This window comes from Acomys minous (assembly GCF_964271855.1).
Source record: "Acomys minous genome assembly, chromosome: 6".
In the NCBI taxonomy this organism is placed as follows: domain Eukaryota; kingdom Metazoa; phylum Chordata; class Mammalia; order Rodentia; family Muridae; genus Acomys; species Acomys minous.
In genome coordinates this window covers 70,409,835-70,436,490 of record NC_140487.1, presented here as the reverse complement: position 1 = coordinate 70,436,490, position 26,656 = coordinate 70,409,835, and the positions used below count along the sequence as shown (strand labels likewise).

At 43.8% G+C, this 26,656-nt stretch overlaps 1 protein-coding gene and 1 pseudogene across 8 annotated transcripts in view; one reads left to right on the top strand and one right to left on the bottom strand.

Moving 5' to 3' along the window:
- DGKI (diacylglycerol kinase iota) overlaps positions 1 to 26,656 on the bottom strand; it is a 443,272-nt gene that overhangs the window by 195,024 nt on the left and 221,592 nt on the right. For 4 of the 7 annotated variants that reach the window (XM_084786170.1, XM_084786172.1, XM_084786173.1 and 1 more), the window contains exons 9-13: positions 24,960 to 25,082; positions 24,624 to 24,698; positions 24,004 to 24,102; positions 12,469 to 12,551; positions 10,559 to 10,619 (exon numbers count right to left, since the gene is read on the bottom strand). In XM_084786170.1, the coding sequence (XP_084642296.1) occupies positions 10,559 to 10,619; positions 12,469 to 12,551; positions 24,004 to 24,102; positions 24,624 to 24,698; positions 24,960 to 25,082 (441 nt within the window). The remainder of the gene's footprint in view (positions 1 to 10,558; positions 10,620 to 12,468; positions 12,552 to 24,003; positions 24,103 to 24,623; positions 24,699 to 24,959; positions 25,083 to 26,656) is intronic. The other 3 variants (XM_084786174.1, XM_084786176.1, XM_084786175.1) reach the window with 1 other exon arrangement.
- Positions 19,821 to 21,197, top strand: LOC311599341 (histone acetyltransferase type B catalytic subunit-like; annotated as a pseudogene). Its single transcript has one exon. The product of its transcript is annotated as a histone acetyltransferase type B catalytic subunit-like (transcript).

Genomic DNA, 26,656 nt, shown 5'->3' with positions numbered 1-26,656 from the left:
ATTAATATGACTTTTTAAACACTTTTATTGTCTTGATGTTCTCACAGACGCCCACTGTTTCACAGAGAGTCCTTCGGCTGAGGTGAATTGGTGTTTAATCTTGGGGCAGTCCCAAATAGCTTATTTTTTTTCTTAAGTATGTCATTATCACTCAACATCCAGCTGTCCAGAAGGCCACACAGTGGTAGGGCAGAGGGCACAGGACGCAGCAGGAGAAACTGGCATTAAACCAAGCTCCAGTGGGTACTGGAGCAAAGAGGTCACTTAGCACATTCCTTCCTTTACTGTAAAACGGAAAGCAACTGTGCCTGCACGTTAGTGTCATTTTCTCTCATTGACCACGTATGCTTTGCACAGGCCTGACAAGTAAGCAACGCAAACTAACATCAGCTGCTGCACCCAGCTCTATTTTTCCTCCCATCCCTCTACTGCAACCAACAAAGGTCATTTCCTAAATGCAAAATGCTCTCTCTTCACTGCCCCTGCTTGAGGAAAGTTGAGCCTTAAACTTGAAGATCAACCTCACCCTTGCCTGTCTGCAAATCAAGAAGTCTGTCTTTTATAAACCACAAATAATACCGGAAGCCAAGCTTTCCTGCAACGCAAAGAGGCCATCAAAAACAGATGGACATAAATATGCCTCAGTAGCCAGAGAAATGGAGGATCATGTGTTTGTCCTTATGAAAGTAAAAGAAAACTACGAGGTCTCTTCCCCGGTTGTAAGCAGAAGCCATACATGATCCCAGATCTCAAACGGCTCTCACATAGGCTCTCTGTTTTATTGGGCTTTAATGTTCCCCCAAATTATCTGTGCCAGCCCGTTAGCACCCTTCCAATTATCCCCACCACCACCACCACCAGTGAAGAAAGTTAGCCTGACTGAGCCAAAACATTTCCGGCTTTCAGTTCTGCCCTTCTTTCATTAGGACCAGCAGGACCGCCAGATTGAGACCGCTGGGTCCTCCTGCCTCGCCTCTTGCCTGAGCAGGCACAGCACTGCAGCAGCAGCTGGCCCATGCTGCCACCACCTGCCTGTGTTCAGCTATAGCTGTCACAGAAGGGCACCAAGTAGCACTCGCCTTCCATGGGGCACTGACGTTAGGTGGGACTGAGGGTGTGGATGACAGGGAGCTGGCATTTTCCTCTAATAGAACACTGACCGCCTTGTGTGCAGCGGAAAAGAATGCAGAGCTCATCACTGGAGAATGACAGCCACATTCCTCCGCTCTCAAAGAAAAGCAAGGCGCAACACTGAACCCTGACAGGTGCAGTCGTCCTAGCTTTCTGTATCCAGAGGTTCTGTATCAGAGATTTAAAAAAAAAAACGTGGACTAATGTTTTCAAGCAAACGTCCATGTCTACACTACAGGTGCACATTTTCTTCTGGTTCCCTAAAATGCAGCTATTTACACAGTGTTTGCATAACAGAAGGGGTTATGTGTGCTCTATAGATGATTTGAGGGGTATACAAAATGCATGTAGGCGTCACACAAGTGTTACATCGGTTTATATGAAGGAGTGTGCATCAGCCAAGTTGGTATCGCTAAGGGCTGCTGAAACAAGTCACCCAGAGATACCAAGGAACTATAGTTTTTCTTTTAGTGTTTTATTTTTATATACTCAAATTTTAATTTATGAACTTCACAACTTTACCACAAAATCTGAAGAAATGTGACCAGAAAAAAAATAAAGTATAGACTTAGGACATCTATCCACTCCCCACTACTAATGAATGCATGCTGAGGACACACCATGTGCTTTCTCATCAGGAGTTGGGGGGGGAGGGTAAACTACAGAGAGGCAGAGGCCACGGGAGGAAAGGGCTTCACATGATCAGCTACGCCCTGCCATGGTCGTGTCTAATTTGTCTAGTGTGTGGAACCTCTGCCCTGCACGCACACCCAGTCAGAATAGAGGCCATCTACTGCTCTTAATCTAGGGGAGCCAAATGCATAAGGAGTGAGTGTAAAATGAATGGCAAATGTCAATCTTAAGTGTGGATATTTAACCAGACCCTAGAACAGCGTAGAACAGCTAAAGGTAAACTGAATGGTCCCGCCCAGTTTCTCAAAGTCAGGAGCCAGCCGGGCAGTGTTCACAGATTATTCCATCAGGAGCCACAGTACGGTGCCTGTGGCAGAACTGGCTGAGTCCTCGTGTTCATCCATGTAGAAGTAGAGTAGCCAGCACAGGGCATTTGGCCATGTGGGGTACCCAAGAGGAAAGACACGCATGTACAACCCGGCCAAAGAGTCATTCTTTTTAGCCTCTAACCCGGAAAGTCTCAGAGCACTGGGGTTATCTGAGTTTTATTTCAGCGTTGGGATCAACTAGGGAACCTTACACCTGAACCTGTGTCTCTCTGACTCGAGCAAACCGTGTGCAAAGAGACCACATCTAGAGCCCACACCACTGGCCACCAAATCGCAGATCCAAACTGGATGTGTTGCGTAACTACAGTATCCATTGGGGTTCACAGACATTGCAAATAGCACATAAAATAGTTCACAGTAAGTTTAAACCTTACATATTAGGATGCTTTCTATAATGCTTTGTAAATGAAATGCTTTGTATAATGCTTATACTGCTTTGTAAATGAAACATGAAACAAAATTTGCCTTCTTCCCTTTAGTTTTCCTCTTTAAAATGCCTTCTAGAAAAAGTCAGACTTCAAAACGTGGCTTAACCATAGTGCCCGGAACACCAGTGGTCTGAGTTACTACACCACTGGCTTTGAGATCTTGATAGTTGTCTTTGGAGATTTATGGCACCACAAAAACAGTAGAAAAGCCAAGCACATTTTTGGGAGGAAAGCTCACTCTATCTATCCCTTTATATATTTTATTAACATAAAAACAAAATAACTGATATTGAAGCCTAAAAACTTTCCTCCGAAATAGTACAAACATTCTACATGTTACCTAATGTGCTGCATATTTCACATGGTTAATAGTTAATATATCAACAGCAGCAGCAGCCAGAAATATTCATTCTGTGATTCCTCCCTGAGTGGTGTCAGCACTCCAGCCGAATTCTGACAGCATCTACGTTGATAGACGTGCTCACTAACTGAAGGTTGCATACCTCATGTCAAATATGTACCCAACACGCCAGAGAATTACATCCTACTTGCGTAAATCCTGCGATTTTCCCTCACAGATCTACCAGGCTGTCTCTTTATATAAATTCTGCCCTCATGCGAAATAAAAGTCTCACATTCCAGAGGCTGCAGAGACGGCTCAGCAAGTAAGAGTGCTGGCTGCTCTTCTGGAGGACCAGGACTGAATTCCTAGCATGCACATGGTGGCTCACAGCTACCTATAACCCCAGTTCCAGGGGATTCGATGCCTTCTTCTGGCTTCTGTCCTCACGAGGCATGAACACTGTCCACAGCCATACATGCAGGCAAAATATTCATATGCATTAAAAGTCTTCAAAAATTTTTTAAACTTCATATTCCAAAGTAGCAATCACATATGATAAACATTTCATAAACCTCAAATGCCTTCACAGATGCCTCATCATAATATAAAAACTGAATTAAAATCAAGCTTATTTAAGGTATATAATTAAAGTTTTGATTCTCTTGGCTGGAACAACAGATGCTACCACTGACAAAAGCGATGAGTTTATGCAGTGCTCCAAGCCCAGGGAAAGCTTTCATTTTAGACGTGACTATGCTAAGTGGCCATGGACCCTGAGCACAAAAAAACTCATGTATTTGTGAAGTGCATGGAGCAACGTGACAACTGAAGTCAGAGCACAGATAAAGTCCCTAAGAGGAAGCAGAAGCCAGCATATGAAGAAACACTTAGTCTTGTGTAGTGGTCATTAACTGTGGTGTTTATACTGAGGAGATGGCAGAAACGACTAGAACAAAAACAACAGAGGAGGCAGGTCAGCTACATATCAGAGACAGACAACAGCACCAAGCCATTCACAGGCACTGAGGGCTGGGGTTGAATCTGGCTCTTGGCACTTCCTTACAACAGGACTGTGTCCTACTCACCACTCAATTTTTTTTGTTTGTTTGTCTTCTGTTTTTCCCCCAAATGTCCCATGGAAACTGCTTTCTTGAAGACACCATTATTTCCTGGTCTCAAATGCACATAAATGGTTCAGTCTCTTCTTAAAATTTAGCATCTGCCTATATTTTGAAACTCTGTTGTGTTCTTGACCAATAAAACTTCTGTGTTTTCTATTTTTCTGTTGTTTCTCAGTTCCCTTTGGGGGCTTTCGCTCAAGCTCCGTCATCGTCTCACATGTGGTGGCCTTGGCTTGTTTCCTGTCATGTAAGCACCGAAATCTCAGCCTTCAAAACAGTTACCTGATGGCAGAGAATGGTTCAGCACTGCCTGGCCTAACACAGAGCTCCTTATTGTCCTAGTAGAGAAAAACGGAGGTGTGAGGATGGTTGAGGGTCCTAGCAAGGACAGATACTTAGGGAGGCAATGGGGAAATGGAAGTAACCCTAGTCAGGAAAGGCCTGCAGCTTAGGAATCATGAGCAAGCTGTGCATGAGGATCTGAGTTAAGGAAACAAAAAACAAAAAAAAAAAAATGAAGAAAAAAAAAAGGAGTCCAGGTCACCAGACATGTCAAGGTCTATCTAGCTGTCACTGGAAGTTCAAGAAGAAAAGAGGAGAATGGCAGGACTGAAGTCACAAAGGAAAGTAAGGAGATTGTAAGGTACAGAAGATAACTGCAGCCAAGGCCCATGAGTGCCACGTTTCATTATCCATAGTCCACCTGGGAGTTGGTGACACCACAAAGAATATTCTTTATCTATCACCAGGCGAGTCAACGTGTTGGAATGTGGAGAATGATTGCCCACCTCAGGCTGGCATGCTGGAAGCTTTGAAATGAAAGATAAAGACACAGAGAGCAAAGATTTGGCCCTGGCTTTCCTGTTTGTCTCCCCCTCAGTCTTCCCCAGGGCGAGTCACAGAAATCAGAATCCCTCCTCTCCGCGGCGGCTCCTAAACCAGACCCCTTTCCTTGAAGCAATCCATAAGGCTTAAAAATATGACTCTAACTCTGCCCTGCCTTTCTGCCTATGAGTTGGCAATTAAAGTTCTGGTCTACCTCAGCTGGCAGAAGACCACAAGACCCACAGGAGAAGGGGTCCTGCCCCACACCTGGGGATAACGAATGCTACAGAGGGTCCAAGAATGAACACACACCATTGCTGGGCATCCTGCCCGCCCCCTTCAGCCTAGTACCGTTAATCTTCACCATACCTAAGGACAAGAGCGATTCATTTCCCCTGAATCTTTAAGTTCTCAGACGTAAGCCCCTTTGCCAATAAAACATGGATTAAATAAATTTGCTATGACTTTTCTCTGCTTGCTCGTCATCTATTCTAGACATCAACTGTGACCCTTAAAGTAGAAAGAAAAGGGACCACGACCTTTTCACTCCTGCGCTAGCATATCGCCAAACCTATCTCTACAGACATTGAAACCACTGCAGATTTAACAGGCATTGTGGGAGAAAATCGCCCACCGATGGATTTTGGTTTGGAAAAGACAGGATGGTCTTATCATCTGCTGCTGTGAAAGACACCATGACCAAAGGCAAGATGGGGAGGAGAGGGTTTACTTAGCTTATACTTCTCAGTCACAACCTGTCACTGTCACCGATGGAAGCCATGACAGGAACTCAGGGAAGGTGGGAGTGTAGACCAAGGAGGAGAGCTCACTGGCTCACTCCCTGTGGCTTGCTCAGCCTCCCTTCTTATACAGCCCAGGCCATCCGCGGGTGGGAGGCGTGGCACCCTGCACAGTGGCTTGGCCCTTCCCACATGGATCGTTAATCAAGACAATATCGCACAGGCCTGCCTACAAGTCATTCTGATGGAGGCATTTTCTCAATTAAGATTCCCTCTTCCCAGATAAGTCTAGGGTTGTGTCAAGTTGATGAAAACTTAAGACGCTTAAGCTTTTCTTTTACGCTATGAGACACTATAGAAAATTTTACAAAGCAAAACTTGTACATCTTGAAGAAGGGTAAAACACTATTTCCTCAACTAGGATGATGTTCCACCAGGCATGGACCAAAGGGACCACTGATTTTCCCCTATTCCAGTGTCAGACATTAGCATATGATGTGTATCCATTAGCATATATTGTACATCCAGTGTGGTGTCCAGTGCTCCGAGGCTATGAGACGAGATTCTGTTGTTACCTTCGAGAATAAAGCATCATAAGTAGGGAGCTATGAAGACACTCCACAAGACATCCTTAAGATTCTGAAACATCAGACTGCAAATCCAGAAGGAAGTGCACAGATGGGGTGGCCCCGCCCTGGCTGCTCTTCACCTTTGCTAAGTGCATGAAGACGGCGGGCTGGTGGAGGTATAAGTGAGACGTGATGAACACGGGCATCCAAGAAAGGAGAAATTAGGGCAATTCCATACTTTCCTTGAAAATAAATAGAGGTGAGGGGCTGGGGAGCTGCCTCAGTGGAGACAGTGTTTATCGCACCAGCATAAGGACATGAACTGGACCCCCAATTCCCGCATAAAGCGTAGGGTGTAGTTGGCTGTGCATGTTTTATAATCTCCATGGGGTGTCGGAGTGCAAAGAAAGAGCCTGAGGCTTCTTGGCTATCCAGACAAATTATGCTACAGTTCAGTGAGAGAGGCTCTGTGTCCAAAAGAAACAGAGAGGGAGTGGGAGGAAGGAAAGGAGGGAGAGACAGAGACCACAGGTAGAAAGCAGAGAGTACTGGAGCAAGACACCTGTGGTTGACCTCTGACCTTTAGGTGCACACCCGAATATGCAAGGCCATGCACACACAAACAAAAAAGTTCTAAGTGCCAATGAAACAGATTGATCTCTGAGACAACACAATGTTATGCGATGTTCTATATTTGACTTCCAGAAGGAAAAAAAAAACAGCACAGAGTATCAACAGAAACTACACCTTTCTTCTTATTGAGTGTAACCAATTTTTAAGAGCAAATAGCTGTTTTGGCCTGTATCCCCTCCGGCTGCAGCATAAGCCTCCCACCGAAGACTGTACTGGCCCTGTGAGCTGAGGGACCTAAGTACAACTCAACCTGGTGTTAGAGACGGTCTTCGCCAACACGACTCCAATCTTAGCCCAGCCCAGTGTTGGGAAAGCTTCCATTTGCTGATGATGGGACAAGTTGTTAGTTCAGCAGTAAGCCTTGGAACCAGAGCCAGGCATGGAAGTGGGAAAGTTCAAAGCTTCCACTGCAGGCCTATGCTAGCAAAAGAGCCTCTGGACCTACCTTAGTACCAGTATACACATCTGACCCCAGTCTATGAGGATTCTCTTTGGGAGAGCATCACCTCTGTCTGTCTTAGGCCATAAGTCTATGCCAGCTAGTCACAGCCAAGAGCATCACCGACCAAGGAGCTACCCCAGGGCTGTCTTGACAACCTGTGGATTCACAGTATGAAATAGCCTTGCAGCATGAGTGACCACAGGCCTGAGGTGGTCTCTCTGTGAGCACAGGAAAGTTGCTGCGGATAAGATTTTTGGGTGAAGCCTAGATCTACAGAAAGGTTTGGGAGTTGATGATCACGCTTTTAATTTATTTATTTGTTCATTTTATGTCCCAATTGCAAGCCCACTCCCTCCTCTCCTCCCAGGTGTACCCTCCCACCCACTTACCCCATACCTAGCCCACCTCCCCGGATACCAGCCCACCCTGGTACATCAAGTCGCATCAGGACTAAGTGCCTCCTCTTTCACCCTTCTGAGGTTATAACCTGATTCAAGCCAAACTACATACCATGTGGATTAGGATAAACGTGAGCTTAGACTGCCCTCTAGTGTTAAAACTGTGACAACACACCGACAGTGAATGCGGGAACCAATCGTATAATGCTGGAACAGAAAAAGTAACTGCACAGGTGATGGGGAGCCTCTTAAGAGTTTCTCTAAGGAATTCAAGTGACATCACATGCTGGCGAGGATGTGGAGAAAGAGGAACACTTGTTCATTGCTGGTGGGAATGCAAACTTGTACAACCGCTTTGGAAATCTATCTGGCGCTTTCTCAGAAAACTGGGAACAGGACTTCCTCAAGACCCAGCTATTCCACTCCTTGCAATATATCCAGAAAATGCTCCACCACACAACAAGAACATGTGCTCAACCATATTCATAGCAGCCTTATTCATAATAGCCAGATCATGGAAACAGCCTAAATGTCCCTCAATAGAAGATTGGATAAAGAAACTGTGGTACATTTACACTATGGAATACTACTCAGCTATTAAAATCAAGGAAATCCCGAAATTTGTGGACAAATGGATTGAACTATAAATGATCATAATGTGTGAGTTAATCCAGAAGCAGACAGACTCACAGGGTTTATATTCACTTATAAATGGGCAGTAGCTCAAAAGGCATGTCCCACAAAAGTCTTCACTTACCAGGAGACTGGGATAGATGTGAGGACATCTTACTGAGACTCTAGGTAAGAGAAATATAGGAGATGGGGAAATAGAAGGACCCAAAGGGTCCTAGAAACCTACAAGAAGAACATCTTGAAGGGTAGATCGGGGCCCAGGGGGATCTGCTCAAACTCTTGCACTAACCAAGGACAATACAATAGTAAACATTGAACCCCTATTCTGATCTACCCAATGGACAGGATATTCTCCATAGTTATGTGGAAGGCGGGGACTGACTCTGACATGAACTCTGGTGCCCCATAGTTGACCATCTCCCCTTGGTGGGGAGGCCTGATGGCACTCAAAGAAAGAATAAGCATACTATCAAGATGAGAGTCGATAGCCTATGACCATATAGTGGGGGAGGAGGTCCCCTCAGTCATAGGCCTAAGGGAGTGGAATAGGGTGAAAGTGGGAGGGAGGGAAGAACGGGAGGATACAAGTGATGGAATAACAACTGAGTTGTAATCTGAATAAATTAATAAAATTAAAAATAAAAAAAAGAGTTTCTCTAAGGAAAGTCACAATTAAAACCGAAGTACAAAGACTGGAATAAAAGTCTAAAGCGTCAGTGCTCAGATAACATTAGGTCACATCACAAACCCTGTCAGGAAACCAGCATCTCACCTACTGTAAAGGTAAAGTCCAAGAAAGTAACCATAGTAATGGGCGTGAGCAAATTTTTAGACCAGGGATTTAAAAACCACTGTTTTGAGGAAACTCAAGAAAAGGCAGCTTTAAAACTCCAATACTACAAGATAAAAACTTAACAGGGATAAAATAAATTTAAATTTTTATTGATTTAATGTCTGTGAGAGAGACAGCAAGAGGGTAAGGAGAGAGAGAGAGAGAGAGAGAGAGAGAGAGAGAGAGAGAGAATCGTATCTGCTCTTCTACCATGTGGGTTCCAGGAACTGACCTTGGGTCATCAGGTTTGGCAGCTAGTGCCTTTACCTGCTGAGCCATCCCTCTCATTCCCCCCATACAGAACCAAGCAAGCCGAGGGGTGGCATCAAAGCCTTTGTTCCCAGCGCTTGGGAGACAGAGACAGGCAGATCTCTGACTTTGAGGCCACTCTCGTCCACAGAGTGAGTTCCAGGCTAGCCAGGGAGAAACCCTGACTTGAAGAGAGAGAGGGGGTGAGGGGGAGGGAGAGAGAGAGAGAGGAACAAAACAGAAATACTTTAATGGAAAATTAACAGCAAAATTAAAAACACGATACAAGCAGTCAAGGGCAGAGCAAGGTGATCCTGGAGATGCCTAAGTGTTTGACACACAAGCCTGAGTTTGATCCCCAGAACCCACATTCTGTTTGCATGGGGAATCACATCCTGTCATTTCCTATCATCTGTGTTATGTCATTAAAAACCAACTGAGAAATACCTGAGTCTTGTCTATCATTGCTTTACATTTATGTATTTATTTACCTATCTATCCATTTTTATATTTATTTATTATAGAAACTATACATCTGATGGAGGGTTACAATCCAGACTCAATAAAAAAGTCTAAAGACCTCAGCCACAGAAGCACAAAGCCAGTTTAAAAAGGGCAGCTGAGACAAGCATTTCTCAAAGGCCATGAAATGGGTGAACAGAGCTGGGGGGGGGGGGCAGGGGGGGCGCAAGGGTTTCCAACATCACGAATAATCAAGAAAATGCAAATCAAAACCACAACAAAGCAGCATTTTACCTTGGAAAGAAAGCTACTCTCAAAATGACTAACAATGACAAGGGCTGGTGATAGTATTTTTGTTTTTATGTAATGGTTTAAAAACAAATTTGGATTAATAAATAGCCGCTACAAAAGAATAAGTGGAAATATGTCAGTTTGTATTTGAAAAAGGATTTGGCCATCTGTTAAAAATTTTTATTCCAGCACTGACGATGTCCTTACAGTGCAACAGAAGACGGTGCAGTACAGTTGAGGGGTGGTACTGTAGAAGGCTGCGAGTGTCCCGGGAGAACAGCAAAGCCTTTCTCAGCCTTGGGGCTCATGACTGCCATCTGACAGGCATTCATATGAAGGGATTGGAAAGACTGAGGCTGAAGGAAAAACTCCCACAGGGAACCCGATCACTAAGAGAGATGGGTAAGAAAAGGGAACAGATTCTCTTTCAAGGACCTACCGTTCCGTCCCCGCCGCAGGCCAGTATGCGAAGATTTGGCACCTTCCGGTACAACTCCAGCCTGCAGAGGAAACGGAACACAAAGTTAGCACACTGTCCTCTGTAAGGAGGAACAACAGGGCGAAATGCGTGGGTACGACCCACAGAGGACGGGTGTGTGCTTCCACCGCCCGTAGCACCAAGGCAACCTGGCTCCTGCAATGGGATCAGAAACCGGAAGCAGACATTGGTGCTTCCGGTGACAAAACCGGGATGGGCGCTGGGGTTTCCTCCAGACATCTCATAATCTCTGGCCCCAGTCATCCTCTCAATCCACATTATCTTGTTCTCTAGTTCCTTCGTTCCTTCGTTCCTTCCTTCCTTCGTTCCTTCCTTCGTTCTTTCCTTCCTTCCTTCCTTCCTTTCCATTCCCAATCACTCTTCCTTTTCCTTTTTCAGAGAAAAGCCTAATTAACTGATAATCAGTAATCTTTATGTTTTCTCCTTATTTAATTTTGATTACCTTTTCCTGAGTTCATTTGTCTTTCAAATTTACACTTCCCACTCTTAAGCCTTGAAAATTTGAAAGCTGAAAAAGATGGAGAAGACTCGACACCATCATTATTACGGTAAGCAGAGTCTACATTAGCTCACTGGATCGCTCACGGCCTTTCCTCCGCCCTCAGCGTGAGGTGGGGCAAGTCCACTGCTTTGTCTTTACTTTGAATGTGCCTGCTTGCGGTCAGGTGATTTTTATCTTTCTGATTGGCTGTCAAGAAAATACAGTCCTTCTGCCCTGCAAAGCTTCCTGCTGAAGGCAGACACTGGCAGCTTTAATCCAGAAACCATCATCTACTTATAAATAGTGTAGGTTTTCCTGAAAATGATTTCTTGTCTAACTATGATCCTTAGGGAACACTATGGAAGGTATAAGTTAAATTGATTAAAAAAATTAATAATTATAAAATCTAATTGACCACAAGCCAGCAAAGCACAGTTAGTGTAACCCAAACAAACATTAAAATAACTAAGTCTCATGTCGGTCCTTGGTGATGAAGAAATGCACGGAGTAAGGGAACAGTAGAAATTTGTTTCATAATTATTTTTTCCTTACATGTTTAAAATATTTAATTTACTCATTTTGTACAGGAATAGCGTTTTCTATAAACCATCCATATTGGCATCTCTTTTACTCTGACATCACTATGTACTGAAAGAATAACTGCCAAATTATTAGTAATGAAATGGACTTAAGACGGGAAATCGAACAGACACAGAAGTTCCTCATTCTTTCCTGCTGTGTTTGGCCATGTACATCTACACGTAAGTTCCAACATTTCTAATGAAAAACATAAATCTAGAAATTACCAGAAATTAAAATGCCTGTTGTACTGAAATATAGCATCTAAAGCTCCAGTCAGTGACTCTCAACACCCCCACCTTTCCATCCGTCCCCTTCATGAGTCCCTGCCTCCTTCTCTTTTTCTTCTCCTTTCTCCCATATCCCCCCCACATACAATCGCATATGCATGATTTCATACACATACACAGATCAAAGGTTTAGTCATACTATGTTGACCCTTGGGTTTTAAACTCACATTTCTGTTAAAGTGTATCCACAAAATTGGAAATACAGTGCATAAACAGAAAAGCAAGGAGTCCTTTCTCATCCCTGACTCTCTGACAAGCTCCAGTCCTGCTTACAGGAGCAGCAAGCACTGGCTCAACAACTGATCAGACCGCGGTTTGGTGGAACTTATGCAATGGCAGGGGGTAGGGGCAACAGGGGGGTTCACGAAAAGCAAAATGCAGGTAAGAAGGTTAATGAAAGATAAACGGAAAACACTTCAGCAGGCTGCCATATAATAAATAACCGTGACCCCAAATCCTATGACCCATACTAAAGCCCATGGAGGATGCTTCAGACTTACGCATCTTTTGGCCCTTCCTGAGAAAGATCAAAGACTTGCCGTGGATTCAGGTACCACATGAACATCTGAAGGACTTTGGTTCCCTACAAAGGAATAAATAAACAAGTAACGAAATAAATCAAAGGAAAAAATTTCCAAACTGAAAAAATTAAAAGAACCCAATCATTTTCTCTTAAATCAGAATTAATGGGTCTGGAGAGATGGGGCAAGGCTTAAGAGACCACACTGCTTTTGCAGACGGGCTCAGTTCTTCCGAGCACTCACAATGGGCAGCTCACAGTGGCATATAACTCAAGCACCTCCGCCCCACCAAGAAAAGATGATCCAATGCCTGCAGCCTTCACAGGCACACACACACATAGACACAGACACACTCACACACAGATACACACAGTCACACATACACAGACACACACTCACACACATAGACACACATTCACACACAGACACACACTCAGACACACACACACACACACACACACACACACACACTATTTGGTTATAAGCTATAAGGAAGAGTAGTTAAAGTCATAAGTGTTCAGCAGGTTACCAAGAAGAGACTTGATACCCTATGAGCATATACAGGGGGCGGTAACCCCCCTCAGGAACAGTCATAGGGGAGGGGAATAAGGGGAAAATGGGAGGGAGGGAAGAATGGGAGGATACAAGGGATGGGATGACCATTGAGATGTAACAAGAATAAATTAATAATAAATTTTTTTTTAAAGTCATAAGTGTTGATTGTATGTATGTACATACCTCCACCTGGACTGAGTAATGTCCAGAGGAGATGGGTGTCCATCCTGGATAATTTCATTAGGACTCCTATGTGTTCCCTTTAATTCAGAACAGTGAGCACCCACTTCACACAGCTCAATTGCAGTAATGTGTGACATGTGCTTAATGAGCAATATTTATGAGTTTCACTTCACTTTGTAATGCTGAAAACTCTATATAGGAAAGTAGCCAGCCTGTATCACTTACCATCAATTTTTACTTTGTCTGAACACAGAAATACAGGTGATGTTAGCTAATTGTGATTTAACTGAAATAGCTTTTCTTACCGAAGTAGAAGAACTGAAAATATATGTATTACACATAAGCATTTTATGTGCGTCTGGCATGGTGACCCAGGCCCATAATTCTAACATTCAAGATACAGAGAAGGGTGAAGACCAGATAGTTTAGTTTTACAATTATGATTAGTTGTTTAGGAGTTAAGATGTTTTTTTAGGTCTAGATAGATGCTTTAAGTTTATAAAGATGAGATATGATAGCTATTGATTTACATTCAGAATTTTAGATTCACCAAACTAGGAAAGATGTTTTCTTCAAGGCTGCCAAATACAAATAGCCAAAACACTATGAATGTAATATTTACATAATTCCTGATGTTTTGTGGTTCTTCTTGCTGAAGGTAGTTTATTATATATATGTGTGTGTGTAATAATAATAATTGTATATGTAAAAAAGAAAATTTTTTTTAATTTTAAAAAGATACAGAAACAAAGGACTGTGAATCAAATCCAGTTTGGATTTGCACAGTAACAGCCTGTATCAAATATAAAATTGTTATATAAACATATAAATAGAACTAAACTTGTTTATAATATATGCTTTCACTTATACTTTTGCTTCACATAGAAAAATCATTTCAATTAATTCATAACTAGATAATATTTCCCATAATTCATGTTATATGTGGACAATAATAATCTAAACAGTGACATTTACATTCCTGTAATAGCCTATTTTGACACTTTCTGATCTACATGTCTATGTCAGTTTAAACTAAACCAACCCATCACCTGCAATGGTTTAAGAAACAGGTATTTAGAGAGATGACAATTGTGACAAAAGGAAGTTTAAGAGACGCTTCTTAAAGAGTATCGGAGGAAATAAGAAACAAATTAGCCAATATCAACAGAGCTTTAAGCTTGAGCGAAACGACTCATTTTTATCAACCACATCGAGTAACATTTTGATCATCTTCTCGGTCTGACAGGTGCAATGCTGTTTCTTTAGCAAAGCCACAATCTTTTCATAAACTGCTCCTGTTGGCGTGTCTAGTCTGCTGTGTGGAAGGGCTGCCCTCGCAGAGCAGGAAGAGCTTGAATCCCGCAGCGAGAGCAGAGAAGGGGCCTGTTCTGTGTGATGGAGTGCGCTTAGAATCTGGCACAGGTGCAGTATGTAAATGAAGGGGGTCTCCCTTCCAGGGTGATTATGTGAATCAGCTGACTGATGGTTGTGCATCTAGCACAGCATGAAACTTAAAAAAAAAGACCTTAGTGCATGCTAGTCTCTTTCTTCTTTGCTCTTTGTTAATCCATTTGTTCAATTACACTTGCTGGTGAGGGGTCACCACGTGCTTGCTAATTATCTCAGTACTGTGTCAATTGCTACAGAAGCCAATGTGGGCCTTTTGTTCCTCAGATCCCCCAAAGCTGTAATCTAAAAGCCCTGCCTTATCACAGGCTTGCTGTAATTTTAGGAATAACGCTTTATTCTTAGTTATCAGAACACCTCCTTTGGCCTCACCAAATAACATATTTTGCTCCCTGTCACACACAAGCATGGATTTAGGGGACATCATACCAGCAACATGGATGTAATTTTCTGTAAAAGTAACCTTTATTTGCCCATTTCAAATGTTATCTCGAAGGCTTACTGCCTCTGTTGGCTAACCTAGGCCTAGTCCTAAGTTGCTCCCTTAAGTAGCTTTCCTCTCTTCTCTGTTCTCATTAAAGTTGGGTGTATTCTATTCTGTCAAATCTTCTCTGATTCGTCACTTTTTCTGTCACTCAATTAGGCTTCACTTTCAAACACAGGTGCTTCCTTCTACAAACTAACTTCACCTTCATCGTTTGGAATTCAAGGCATGTACCACCATGCCTGGACCTAAGCTTTTCTTTACCTGAAACTTGCTCTATACCAGGCTGGCCTTGAACTCAGATCTGCTTGCCTCTGTCTCCTGGATTAAAGGCGTGTCTGTATTCCAGCTGGATCAGACAGACCTAGAAGGTCTTTAGATGTGATCTCTTGGCAGAGTAGCCATGTTCTGAATTAAATTCCACTACAGTTTTCTTTGTTTCCATGCTGGGCCTTGCTACCAAATGAGTTTAGGATTATTTTAATCATATTGTATGTTAAATAGGTAAAATAAGCACCACTCTAATGACCAACAAATTTATACAACACATCCCATGACTGGATAGAAAGTCAATTTTTCTGCCTTAGATTCCCAAAGCAGCATGAATGCCTGGTGTTAATTATGCCTTTCCACCTCTGCTCCGGTAGGGTGCATATCTCAATTTCAGCTTCCACTACTATGCGTACAATGTGGGATAATTAACTGCTTTCAAGAAGGGAAAATATAAAGCACAAAATGGCTATTTGGCTTAACCTAAAATTTCTGTGAAAGATCTCATCAGCTGCATGGTTTCACTTTTGCTCACTTTAAATCTGTGTTCACTGGAACACCTAATTATCTCAATGTATCCTTCCACGAGAGGAACGTTTACAAAGCATGGCAAGTTGTTCCTTTTACATCCCAAACAATAGGTTCTTGGTTTGGTCTACTGGGCCAGCACTTCTGGCCTTGAGCAGAAATAACCTACGAAACAGTGCTTGGCTACCCCTCTAGGCAAAGATAGACCCAAGGTCTGTTAAAAAGTATTGCTGGGCTGGAGAGTAGCTTAAGTACTTGTTATGAAAGGGTGAAGACGCTGAGTTTTAACCTCCAGCACCCACTTAACAAGCCAGGTGCATGCTTAGAATTCCAGCACCAGGGAAGTGGAGACAGACCAATTCCTGGAGCTCGCTAACCAACCAGTCCAGCCAAATCAGCGGGCTCCAGCTCAGTTAAAGACCACATTCACAAGGAAAGTGAATGAGAAAGAGCCCGGATTCATTTTCTCTGTCTTTGTCTCTGTCTCTCTCTGTCTCTGTCTCTGTCTCTGTCTCTCTCTTTGTCTCTCTCTCTCTCTCTCTCTCTCTCTCTCTCTCTCTCTCTCTCTCTCCCTCCCTCCCTCCCTCCCTCCCTCCTTCCCTCCTCTTCCCACTCCCTCTCTCCCTCCCCACCTCTCTCCCTCACACACATACACTAATGTTATTCCCACAGTATGGTATGAAAGGAAATTACAGGCATTTGAACGAAAGCATTTCTTTAAAGCAACCGTAGTGAGTGGGGCACACAAGCTAGATGCTCATAAAAGGCAGAGGCCCAGCAAGTGCCTCTAGCTACTTTAGCACTTTCACGGGGGCAACTTATGACATGCAACTGAGTGGTCACGTGAACATGACTCACTGGAAAAGGGTCATTTGTTTCTTGTGTTGAGATTAAATAGACTCAGTCATTTACACAGCTGTCACTAGCAAGTCTAAGCACATGACAGTTCCCGCACGCCCCATGACAAACACAAGGACTGCAGCTTTTATTTCCGGGTCTGGTTTTCTTGAATGGAAGAAAGAGCAGTGTTCATGTATTCCAGTTCAACTCACGGGTATAACGTGCTGACTGTTGAACTTTTTAGCTGCTATGTGGTTAGGTCCTTCCTCTTGGGAGGGAGGTGAAAAAATTGTTATCCTTCGTGTGTTCCTGAGGCTGCAGGAAAACGCAATTTCTTGGAAAGCAGGCAGATTATTACAGACATGAGCAAGACCCACTCACAGCCCCGCCACTCACCACGGCGTGGGGGGGGGGGTAGTTTTAGATGGGAGAACGAAGAGATGACTCAAGCAGGGATCCCCTGGCTACACAAGGGAGTTCTATGCAGTATCCGTAAAGTAAAATCTGGTCGTGATGGAGAAGCAACTCGGAACAGCCCAGTCCACAACACTCGGCTCTCATCAGAGTCCTGTGGGAGCATCCTGTAGGAGCATCCTGTGGGAGCATCCTGTTAGGAGCATCCTGTAGGAGCATCCCATGGTATCACTAAGCCTCCGTTCGCAACATGTAAGAATGATGTAGGTAATCAAGGCAAAGATACCTGACCAGGCAATAAGCGAGCTGGAGGAAAAGGCTCCATCGGAAGAAGGGAGCACAGAACCTGCCGGAAGGAAACCAGCACCAGACGTATCGATTCACTGAAGCCAGTAAATGCTGCGACAGAGATGTCCAGGGAGAAGCACAGCCACCCACAGGAGAGAATTTCTAAAAACAAGCTTACAGGGTGGAGGGAGGGATCCTCAGTGCCACACTTGAGTTGCATTATGAAAGATGAGTGAAGTTAAGTGTCTCCATGGGAGGAGAAGGATGGAGGTCCAGAGTCAAGTCACAAGAGATCCGACACAGGAAACTACACTCAACAAAGTTTTAGGATCCAGAAGGCAGAAAGCAGTGGGAGATGGAGCCGCTGGAGTAAGCCACAGACAAAGCCCTAGGCACTAAGATGTCTGGACTTCACTTCGTGGGAAATAGTTACTGAGATGTCTTACCAAGGAAAGCCAGACACATGTCATTCTGTAGCTACTGACAGGCATGCTTTAGCCCCGCCAAGGAACTGGATGGCTTGGTTTGGGTCTTAGCTTCTCACTACTTATGGCCCCGGTAATTGTGTAACATAGAAGAAGGGACATTAAACAGATATGGGGTCTCATTGTTTTAATCACATCTGTTGAGTTTCCTCTGGGGGATCTTGAGACTAGATTTTGACATGTTCCCTCCCTCATGTCTTTCAGCTTACTGACCTTGGACTCTGTCTCTCTCTGTCTCTCTCCTCCCCCCACCTCTCTCTCTCTCTCTCTCTCTCTCTCTCTCTCTCTCTCTCTCTCTCTCTCTCTCTCTCTGTCTCTCTCTCTCCAAACCAATCTGACCCATAGAAGCTGACATGTATAGAAAGCAATAAAGTTCTATTTAGCCCCAGACTGAAAACTCCCGAGCACTTCAAAATCTAATGACTTCACCGAGGCTATGCATCAAAGTATTTTGGAAACAGTTTACAGATTCAGATTTCTCATTTGAAGTCAGCGTCTTTCATCTGCTCCCTATGTTCATATTGGTATAATTGGCCCCTGACTTAGGCAGGTGACTTTGGGTTTGGGGGGGGTGGCCACACTGGTACACATGAAGTGGTATGAACTCAGCCGGTGTGAATCTGTCCACCAGCAGTAACCCACCCCCCCACACACCCTGCCCCCTCACATCCCTCTGCTGAGTCAGCACCCGGGAGCTCAGGCCTAAGCATCCATCTTCCACCAACATCTGCCTTGGAAATCCACCCTTGACAGTGTGGGCAGAGAGTCCCTCTACTCTCGGGACTCGGTAGGTAGATCCGTTCTAGTGGTTAACGTCTGCACATCTGTGGACGTATATGAGGTAACATGAGAAAGAGACACTGAACTCAGTGACGGGGATGGGGAGATTACAGGAGCAGGATGTCCCTAGCCTTTCCAACCTCCCACGAAGAGGCAGGGACGGTGCTGGGGTAAACCTTTTCTCCTACCTTTGGTCTCCCTCCCACGGGTAGAGTGACTCAAAGCATACGTTTCAGCCTCTGAACACAGTACCTGTCTCCTCAAATATTTCTGGTACCAACAGCACAACCAGTGTCTAACCCTTTATAAAACACCAGTATCAAAAGAACACTGATGGTGCTGGAAAAATAGCCACAACTATTGTGATGTTTAGAAGAAAGGGTGATAAAATAATGGGTTGTTTAACAGAAACAGTCCTGGTGTATGTTTAGTCCAAATAGTCCTCCAAAATGTCGACTTTTTTTTTTTTTTCTTCCTGTCAGGCCCAAGGAAATAAGAAGTGGGAAAAAGTGAGACAATTATTGTTTTAGCCACTAGATGGCGACATCATCCAGTTGTTTACTTTAGACTAATGAATGTTTAAAAATATTTTGGAGGATACATTTCAGAAAGGAAATGAGTCAGAAATGTTTTGTACCTGAACTCAAACAGCTAGGATAAGTAAATTAATTGTTTAGCTGCACAAATCAGAACAGACCCACCTCTCACCCCACTTATCACAGCAGAAAGCCCTGGCCAGGCAGCAAGACCAGTCTCTTAAGCAGAGGCAGCAGCAGCAGCTGGGCCATGTGAGCGCTGAGAGGTTCTACCAGAATACTCACAGTCACCCTGACTTATGAGACAGCGCCTGTGCCTTACCAGGCTCCCAGGCGAGTGAGTATCTGCACACTAAACTTAGTCACGTCACCTTTCTGTTTCATAAACAGACTTTTTAAAAACAAAGTACTTTGAAGTGCCCCAGCTTAGGTTGAGGGGCGCAGTGGCGGGGGCAGGGGTGGGTAAGAAGGAGAGGAGGTGAAAAAATGGCACTGAGCACATGGCTGAAGGAACAGACTAGTGGAGCAGAAGCAGCCCTGGGAGTCGTCAGATTTGATTTGGTGCAATGGAAAAATTTCTGGTAGAGTGTAAGAGTGCGGTGGAGAAGAAGCTCGCTGAGTACAAATGGAACACCAACACGGCAAACAAACTGAAATTAGTTCGTGTTCCTGAAGATCTTGAGAATGACATTAGAACTTTCTTTCCTGAAGATACCCATCAGGTCTTTGGGGATGATGAACCCGTTTTTGGTTACAAGGGTCTGAAGATGCTGTTGTACTATATCGCTGGTAGCCTGCCAACAGTGTTCCGTGTTGAATATGCATCTAACGTTGATGAGAACTTTGACTGTGTGGAAGCAGACGATGTTGCAGGCAAAAATCAGACAAATCATTCCCCCTGGGTTCTGCACAAATACAAATGATTTTCTGTCTTTGCTGGAAAAGGAAGCCGATTTCAAGCCATTTGGAACTCACCCCCTCCTCTGCAAACATACTCAGTTCCTAGTCCAATGGGAGGAGAAAACTTGATGTTTCAGATATCCAAGGCTGGCATGACATGTAGAGGCTTTCGAGAATATGATGAAAGGCTTCAGAACTTTTTGATGTGGTTTATTGAAACTGTTAGCTTTATTGACGTGGATGATGAAAGACGGCACTACTTCCTAGTATTTAATAAGTATAATAAGGATGGAGCTACGCTCTTTGTGACCACAGGTACATGACAGTCTGTAATTATTATGTGCAGCCAGACAAAGCCTAGCCACATGTAAGTCAGATGCTGATACCGACTCCATTTCAAGATCAAGACCATGGTGCTCAACTTCTCAAAACAGCTCACAGATACTGCACTGCATCTCCTTCAGTTCTTGATATCACAGGAGAAGATTCATGCAAAAGCGATGTGAAACTGAGAGACTTTGTGCTCGTGAAGCTTTGTCAAGATTTGCCCCGTGTCTCCCAGGAAAAGTTAATGCAAGGATTCAATGAAGATACGGCGATACCAGCACAGCAGACGTTCAAAATAAATAAGCAGCACGCTAGACGAGTCTATGAAATCCTTCGACTGTTGCTAACTGACATGAGTGATGCTGAACAATATAGAAGCTACAGATTTGATATTAAAAGGAGACTAATTAGCCCTTATAAGAAAAAGCAGAGAGAGCTTGCCAAGATGAGGAAATGCCTGAGACCAGAAGAGCTGACCAATCAGATGAACCAGATAGAAATAAGTGTGCAACACAAGCAACTGGAAGAGCGATTTCGGGAGCTGGTGGAGGACTACCGGCGTGTCATTGAGTGACTCGCTCAAGAGTGAAACCCCTTGTCCCCCAGGATACCTGCAGATAAATGTGCATTGTGCTGTGAAACCTCTGAGGACCCTAAAGTTATCTATGTTCTCCTTGGTGGAATATTTCCTTTTGAGAGATTGTATATTTTAAAATATACAAAATATACTGTCTAGAGTTTATGAACATATATTGCATTAATAAAAGATGGCTTGTGAGCAGGCTGCTAAGATGAGACTTGATAGCCTATGACTATATAGTGGGGGAGGAGGTCCCCCTCGGTCATAGACCCAGAGGAGGGGAATAGGGTGAAAGCGGGAGGGAGGGAGGAACAGGAGGATACAAGTGATGGGATAACAATTGAGTTGTAATCTGAATAAATTAATAAAAAAGATTTTTTTAAAAAAAGATGGCTTGTGAAACAAACAAACAAAAAACCAAGTACTTTAAACCTAGCTTCCATGGCATAAGACCAAGTTTTAAAGCGTTTTCCCCGGGCTGGACCTCTTTATCCATTCACATCTCCTATAGCTTTTCTGCATGTCCCATTCACCACAGCATCACTGAAATGTTGAATTCCCACTGCAGTATCTGCTCTGTTCAGCAGTTACTTGTTTACTGTGATCCATGCCCTAGAAGTCCTCCTAGTACTCTGACGCGCACCCCGAGAGAACACACACCCAGAGAACACTAGTACTGTCCTCCGTGAGAGACCGGTACATCCCAGGGCCTTAAAACACAGAGGAGAGGGTGACTGGTTTTGAAACTGGTTTAGAAAGGCACCAGTGAGCCCTTGAAGGATGATCAGAAATTTCCCACACTAGAGAAGAGAGCGGACTTGCCTCTCGTATTTCCTCTTCCACATAATGACACAGCACCCCTCTTTCAGCTCAGCCCCTTCCAAGACACTAGTTCCTTATCACTCCAAGTCACTGTGTCCCTCTGGCACTCCACAGTTCTTGCAGTCCAATGCATTCAGTTTGGAACACCAACAAAACCCCAACTCCACCCCCACATTGATTCCTTTCATGTGCTTAACAAAAAAAAAAAAAAAAAAAAGATGCCCTCCAAATTCCCTTCATCCCTTGATCCGTTAGTACTTAATGAATTGGGAAACAGCATTAGAGAAACTCTGAGTCTTCCGTCATTATTAATCAACAGAGACTGGGACAGGAATAGGGCTTTGTCTTAACTGGCTTGCTGCCCTCAGAAAGGCATGGAAAACTAAAATAAAAATAAAAATAAGTGCATCTGCACAGGAAGTGAGTGCCTTAACATGACTAATGAACTCACTTCAGGGCTGGGGTGTAGCTCAGGTGGTAGAGTGCTTGCTGAGCACACATGAAATCTTGGTTTCTGCCTCCAGCGTTATGTTAACCAGGCATGGTGGCACATGCTGTAATCTCAGCACTCAGAAGGTGGAGGGAAGAGATCAGAAAGCCCAAGGTCATAAAGCCCAAGGTCACTCTTGGCTCTCTAGTGAGCTCAAAGCCACCTTGGGCTACTTGAGATCCCATCTCAAAAACTATGCTTTATATATATGGAGTGCCTTGATAAAATTTAGTTTATGCTAACTAGCTTACAGTCCTTGGACTACCAAGCAATGAAACTAATGGCATCTACTTTGCTCGGTTTCTGGGGTCTCAAGGGCATCACTCACCCTTCTGAGGCTACAGGAAGGCCAGGCCCCTGAGTGGGTGTGTCAGGGCAAACTGAAACCCATCACTGGGTCCTTTTCTATCCATCACAGAAGAACGGCATCCCTAGACTAGGAAGGACGCCAGCACTAACAGACATGAAAATGAAGATGGCAGAAAACAAACTGTTGCTTTGTTAGAACACCTGGTTCCCCGTTCCCCATAGGACCGAGATTGATTTTTAACATTTCAACTGATCAAGAATCCTGAAGAAGGAGAAGAGCAAGGGGGGAGGGTTTCTTTTAAATCATAGGCTCTCATTTGACAAGTTTCACTGTAGCCAGTGAATCCTGGGAACCAGCTATTACTTTAGCAATGATGACATCACGTGGGGGGAATCCAGTCAAAACCTAGTGACATGACATCCTTCCTCATGTGGGCGATTAAAGAGCCTCAAATCTCTTGCTTGCTGATGGGGAAACTTCAAAGAGTCTGGTCTCTAAGTGTAAAGTGTGCACTTGATGGTTAGAAAAAGTATTTTTCACATCCAAATTCCCAAGAAAATAACAGCAAATCAAAGCCCACAGAAGAGTCTTAATAAGAAGCCCCAAGGAGCAGGATGAGAAATGGATAAAAAGATAAAAAGACTGCATTATGGAGAAAACCATGTCCTTACAGAGCAAGGTTGCCGCTAACTTCTGCGAGCAGGTGTTTGTAGTACTATTAAATATATCAATATAAAGCTGTACTGAGAGCTGGGCAGAGTGCAGATGAAAAATAATGACGTCTTTAGAAACTGATTATTTCCTCTGGCCTCGGGGTTCTTGTTTACAATTGTTGGGACAAATGAACCCTGGTTGGTCCTTTGCCTGCGGACAGGGACAAAGGTGTCAGGTTAAATTATAACAGGCAGAAATAAAGACAAGTTGGTAAAGGTTTTCCTAACTATGAAAACGGTTAGAAGATGGATATTGGGGCCACGCAACCCCTCTACTTGTTCTCCTCTTCCTCAGCGTGGCCACACTGAACATGAATAAATCTTTCTTTGCTTTGCACTGAAATAGATTAACTGAAAGAAACTCTGAAAGGGTCCTTCTAGAATATCTGTAAAGAAAATGTCAGCCCTGAGGTTTTCTGAGTACCTCCAGCCTAGCTGTGTTTGGAGGGGGAATGGCAGCGTGCTGACTCTAGGCTTTGCACCTGCTCCTGGGAAACCTCAGATGCCTGGGCTCCTAGGATGCTATGTTACTTGGTACTGGGGACCGTGTCCTTGACACATCACATGTTCAAAGTTAAACCCATGAAAAATTACTTACTCACCTGGTTGCCCCCACTCTTTGGGTTCACAAAGACAAGCAAAGGCTTCATGAGAGGAGAGGAGATAGGCTTGATCACAAAAGGGCGACCTTTGTTTTCCTGCTGCAAAAGCAAGCGGCACTATTAGGATAAGTATCCACAGCTTGGCTGTAATCACAAAACAAGGAAAGAGAGAACACTGCGCACCGCTAAGATCCCAAGCCATCTTCTATAAGGCTGAATCTTCAGAGCAGTGTTTACAGGATCGCCCGGAGCAAAGCACCTCCCACTATAATTTACCCCCAGAAAACTGCGCTATGCTTTGCATCTTACTTGCTTTGCATTTTACTCTGCACGGTCTAAGAGTTCTAGAAGTGTCAGTTCTCACTGTCATCTCTCTCATCAGCCTTGGTTGGGGTAGGACATTCCAGGCCAGGGCAGATGCTCTGACAGGTCAGACTGGACTAATTGATAGAGAGGTTGATGGATTCAAAAAAACGATTCCAATGTGGGTTAGAATGGGCCAAAGGACACAAAGAGCGTAGAAGGCGCATCTCAACATGAAGCATGGACCAGATCCGCAGGCTAAGGGGCCTCTATAGAGGAAGCTGAATATCTAACACATCTCTTTGAAAAAGACTTACCTCAGTTCCTCTTTTACTGGCTTTCCTTTTAAAACTTGTTCTTTTCTTCTTCCGATTGGAAGCCTTCAGGGAGTTCTGTGGGGGAAAGAAGGGGGCAGCTGACCGCAGAGGCAGGCAGCCCTGGCGTTGCCATGCAGAGCCGTGTGGGAGAGGACAGCAGCGCATGCTGTTGACTGCATGCTGTCATGCTTTGACACTTCCAAGCCACTGTTCATGGGTAAGCCACAGACAGAAACCAGTGTGCTCCAGAGTGAGCAACTGACTCCCCGCCACACAGGGGCAGGGAGTTAGAGCCGCAGGGGCCCTTATGGACTCACATAACAACACATGGTATACCTGCCAACCCTCCCAGTAAAAATGGAAGAATCCCAAATTCTCTGAGGGGCTCCAGTCTCCCGCCCAACCAGGTCCGTCTCCCGCCCAACCAAGTTCAAGTTCATCTCCTGGTATGGAGATCACCTATGTGGAAATGTAAAAGAGGAGGCCATTTTTTTATGCTTTTCTTTTTTTCTTTTCTTCATTTTCTTTCTTTGTTTACTTTTATTATCTGTTTTAGTTATAATCAGAAATAACACTTGACTGCTGTAGACCTTCACAATCGAACTATCTTAACAACACGGATGCATAATATTTTAAAGGCTGGAAAGATAGACACCCTGTTACGATGACTTTACAATAGTGGAGTAGTGAGCATTACTCTTTCTTTCTCTGTCTGAAGACCCAGTAATTTAAATGTCTTCTCTCCACTAAGTAGCCTTGAATTTTTTCATGGAAGTAACTCAAAGTTGTTGACAGACCGTGACCCTTAATTTAACTTAAGAGATTTTATGAGACACAATCCACGATTACTCTGACTAACCATCTTCTCTTACTATTTGCTACAAATACTTAGAGGAGGAACTCTTACAGGACAGTCACACTTACTGGTTGAAGACCAAACATAAATCAGATTTAACTAGTGCACTCAATAGTTAATTAGACTGCATCTTCACAAAGGTAAGATAGTACTGACCATATAATAGGTGTTTGACCAAGTGGTGAGCGCCTGCAATGCAGAATTCTTAACTTAGAAGTTGACATTACAATACACACTTACATTATTTGAACAGTTAATAGTTTTCAAACTAGCTTGAAGAAACTTAAATAGCTAATCTGCCAGTAATTTTTTCCTTAGAGCATTCAAAACTAAACATTAGTTTAGAAAACACAAATTAATGCATCAAAATCAACATGATCCAAACAAGCTATTTTTTTAAACTTTACTTTTACTTAAGGAAAGAAGGAAAGAAAGAAAGAAAGAAAGAAAGAAAGAAAGAAAGAAAGAAAGAAAGAAAACTGCTGTGTAGCCTGTGTTCACCAACGCTGGGGAAATTGTCGAAGAAGCACCATGCATCCCCAGGTTTTCTTCTTCCATCAAAGGAAAATGTCTTCTGGACATCGTAGACTTTCCAGAGCAGAGATTCAGGAAGCTGACTCCAGAGCTTTCCTTGTCATGCACTGTTGGCTACACACTTCCCCCTCAGAATCCCTAGGCTAATGAGACATCTCATCCTGTTCTTGTCTCTTTATAGAAGTCAATACTATATTTTGGTAAATTTCACTTTATGGAGACGGGATGGTCAGAAGCCTGGAAAAGCTGCAGCTATAGCAGAAATTTCTAGTGGGTGTCGTCAAATAGTGCTCCCCACACCTCTCAAACAGCACTCACAGAGCTTTAAAAAGTTCTCGGGCCAAGTCCCTGGACAATACTTAGTCTGTTTGATGTGAAGTCGAAGCAAAGATTCTTCCTAAAAAGCTTCATGAGTGATACTACCATGTGTCTGATGCTGAAAAGGAGGGGTCGTACCTGACGAGTGGCATTAACAAGACCCCAGTAAAGGAGATCACTGGGAGGACCATGCGTCTGATGGATTTGCTACAAATCCAGCAGCAGCTCCCTCTGATGAGCCGCATGCACTTTACTGGGTCAAGCAGATGTTTAAACTAACAGGCTCTTAGTTTTAACATGAAGTGGCAACACCTACCTCACAGGA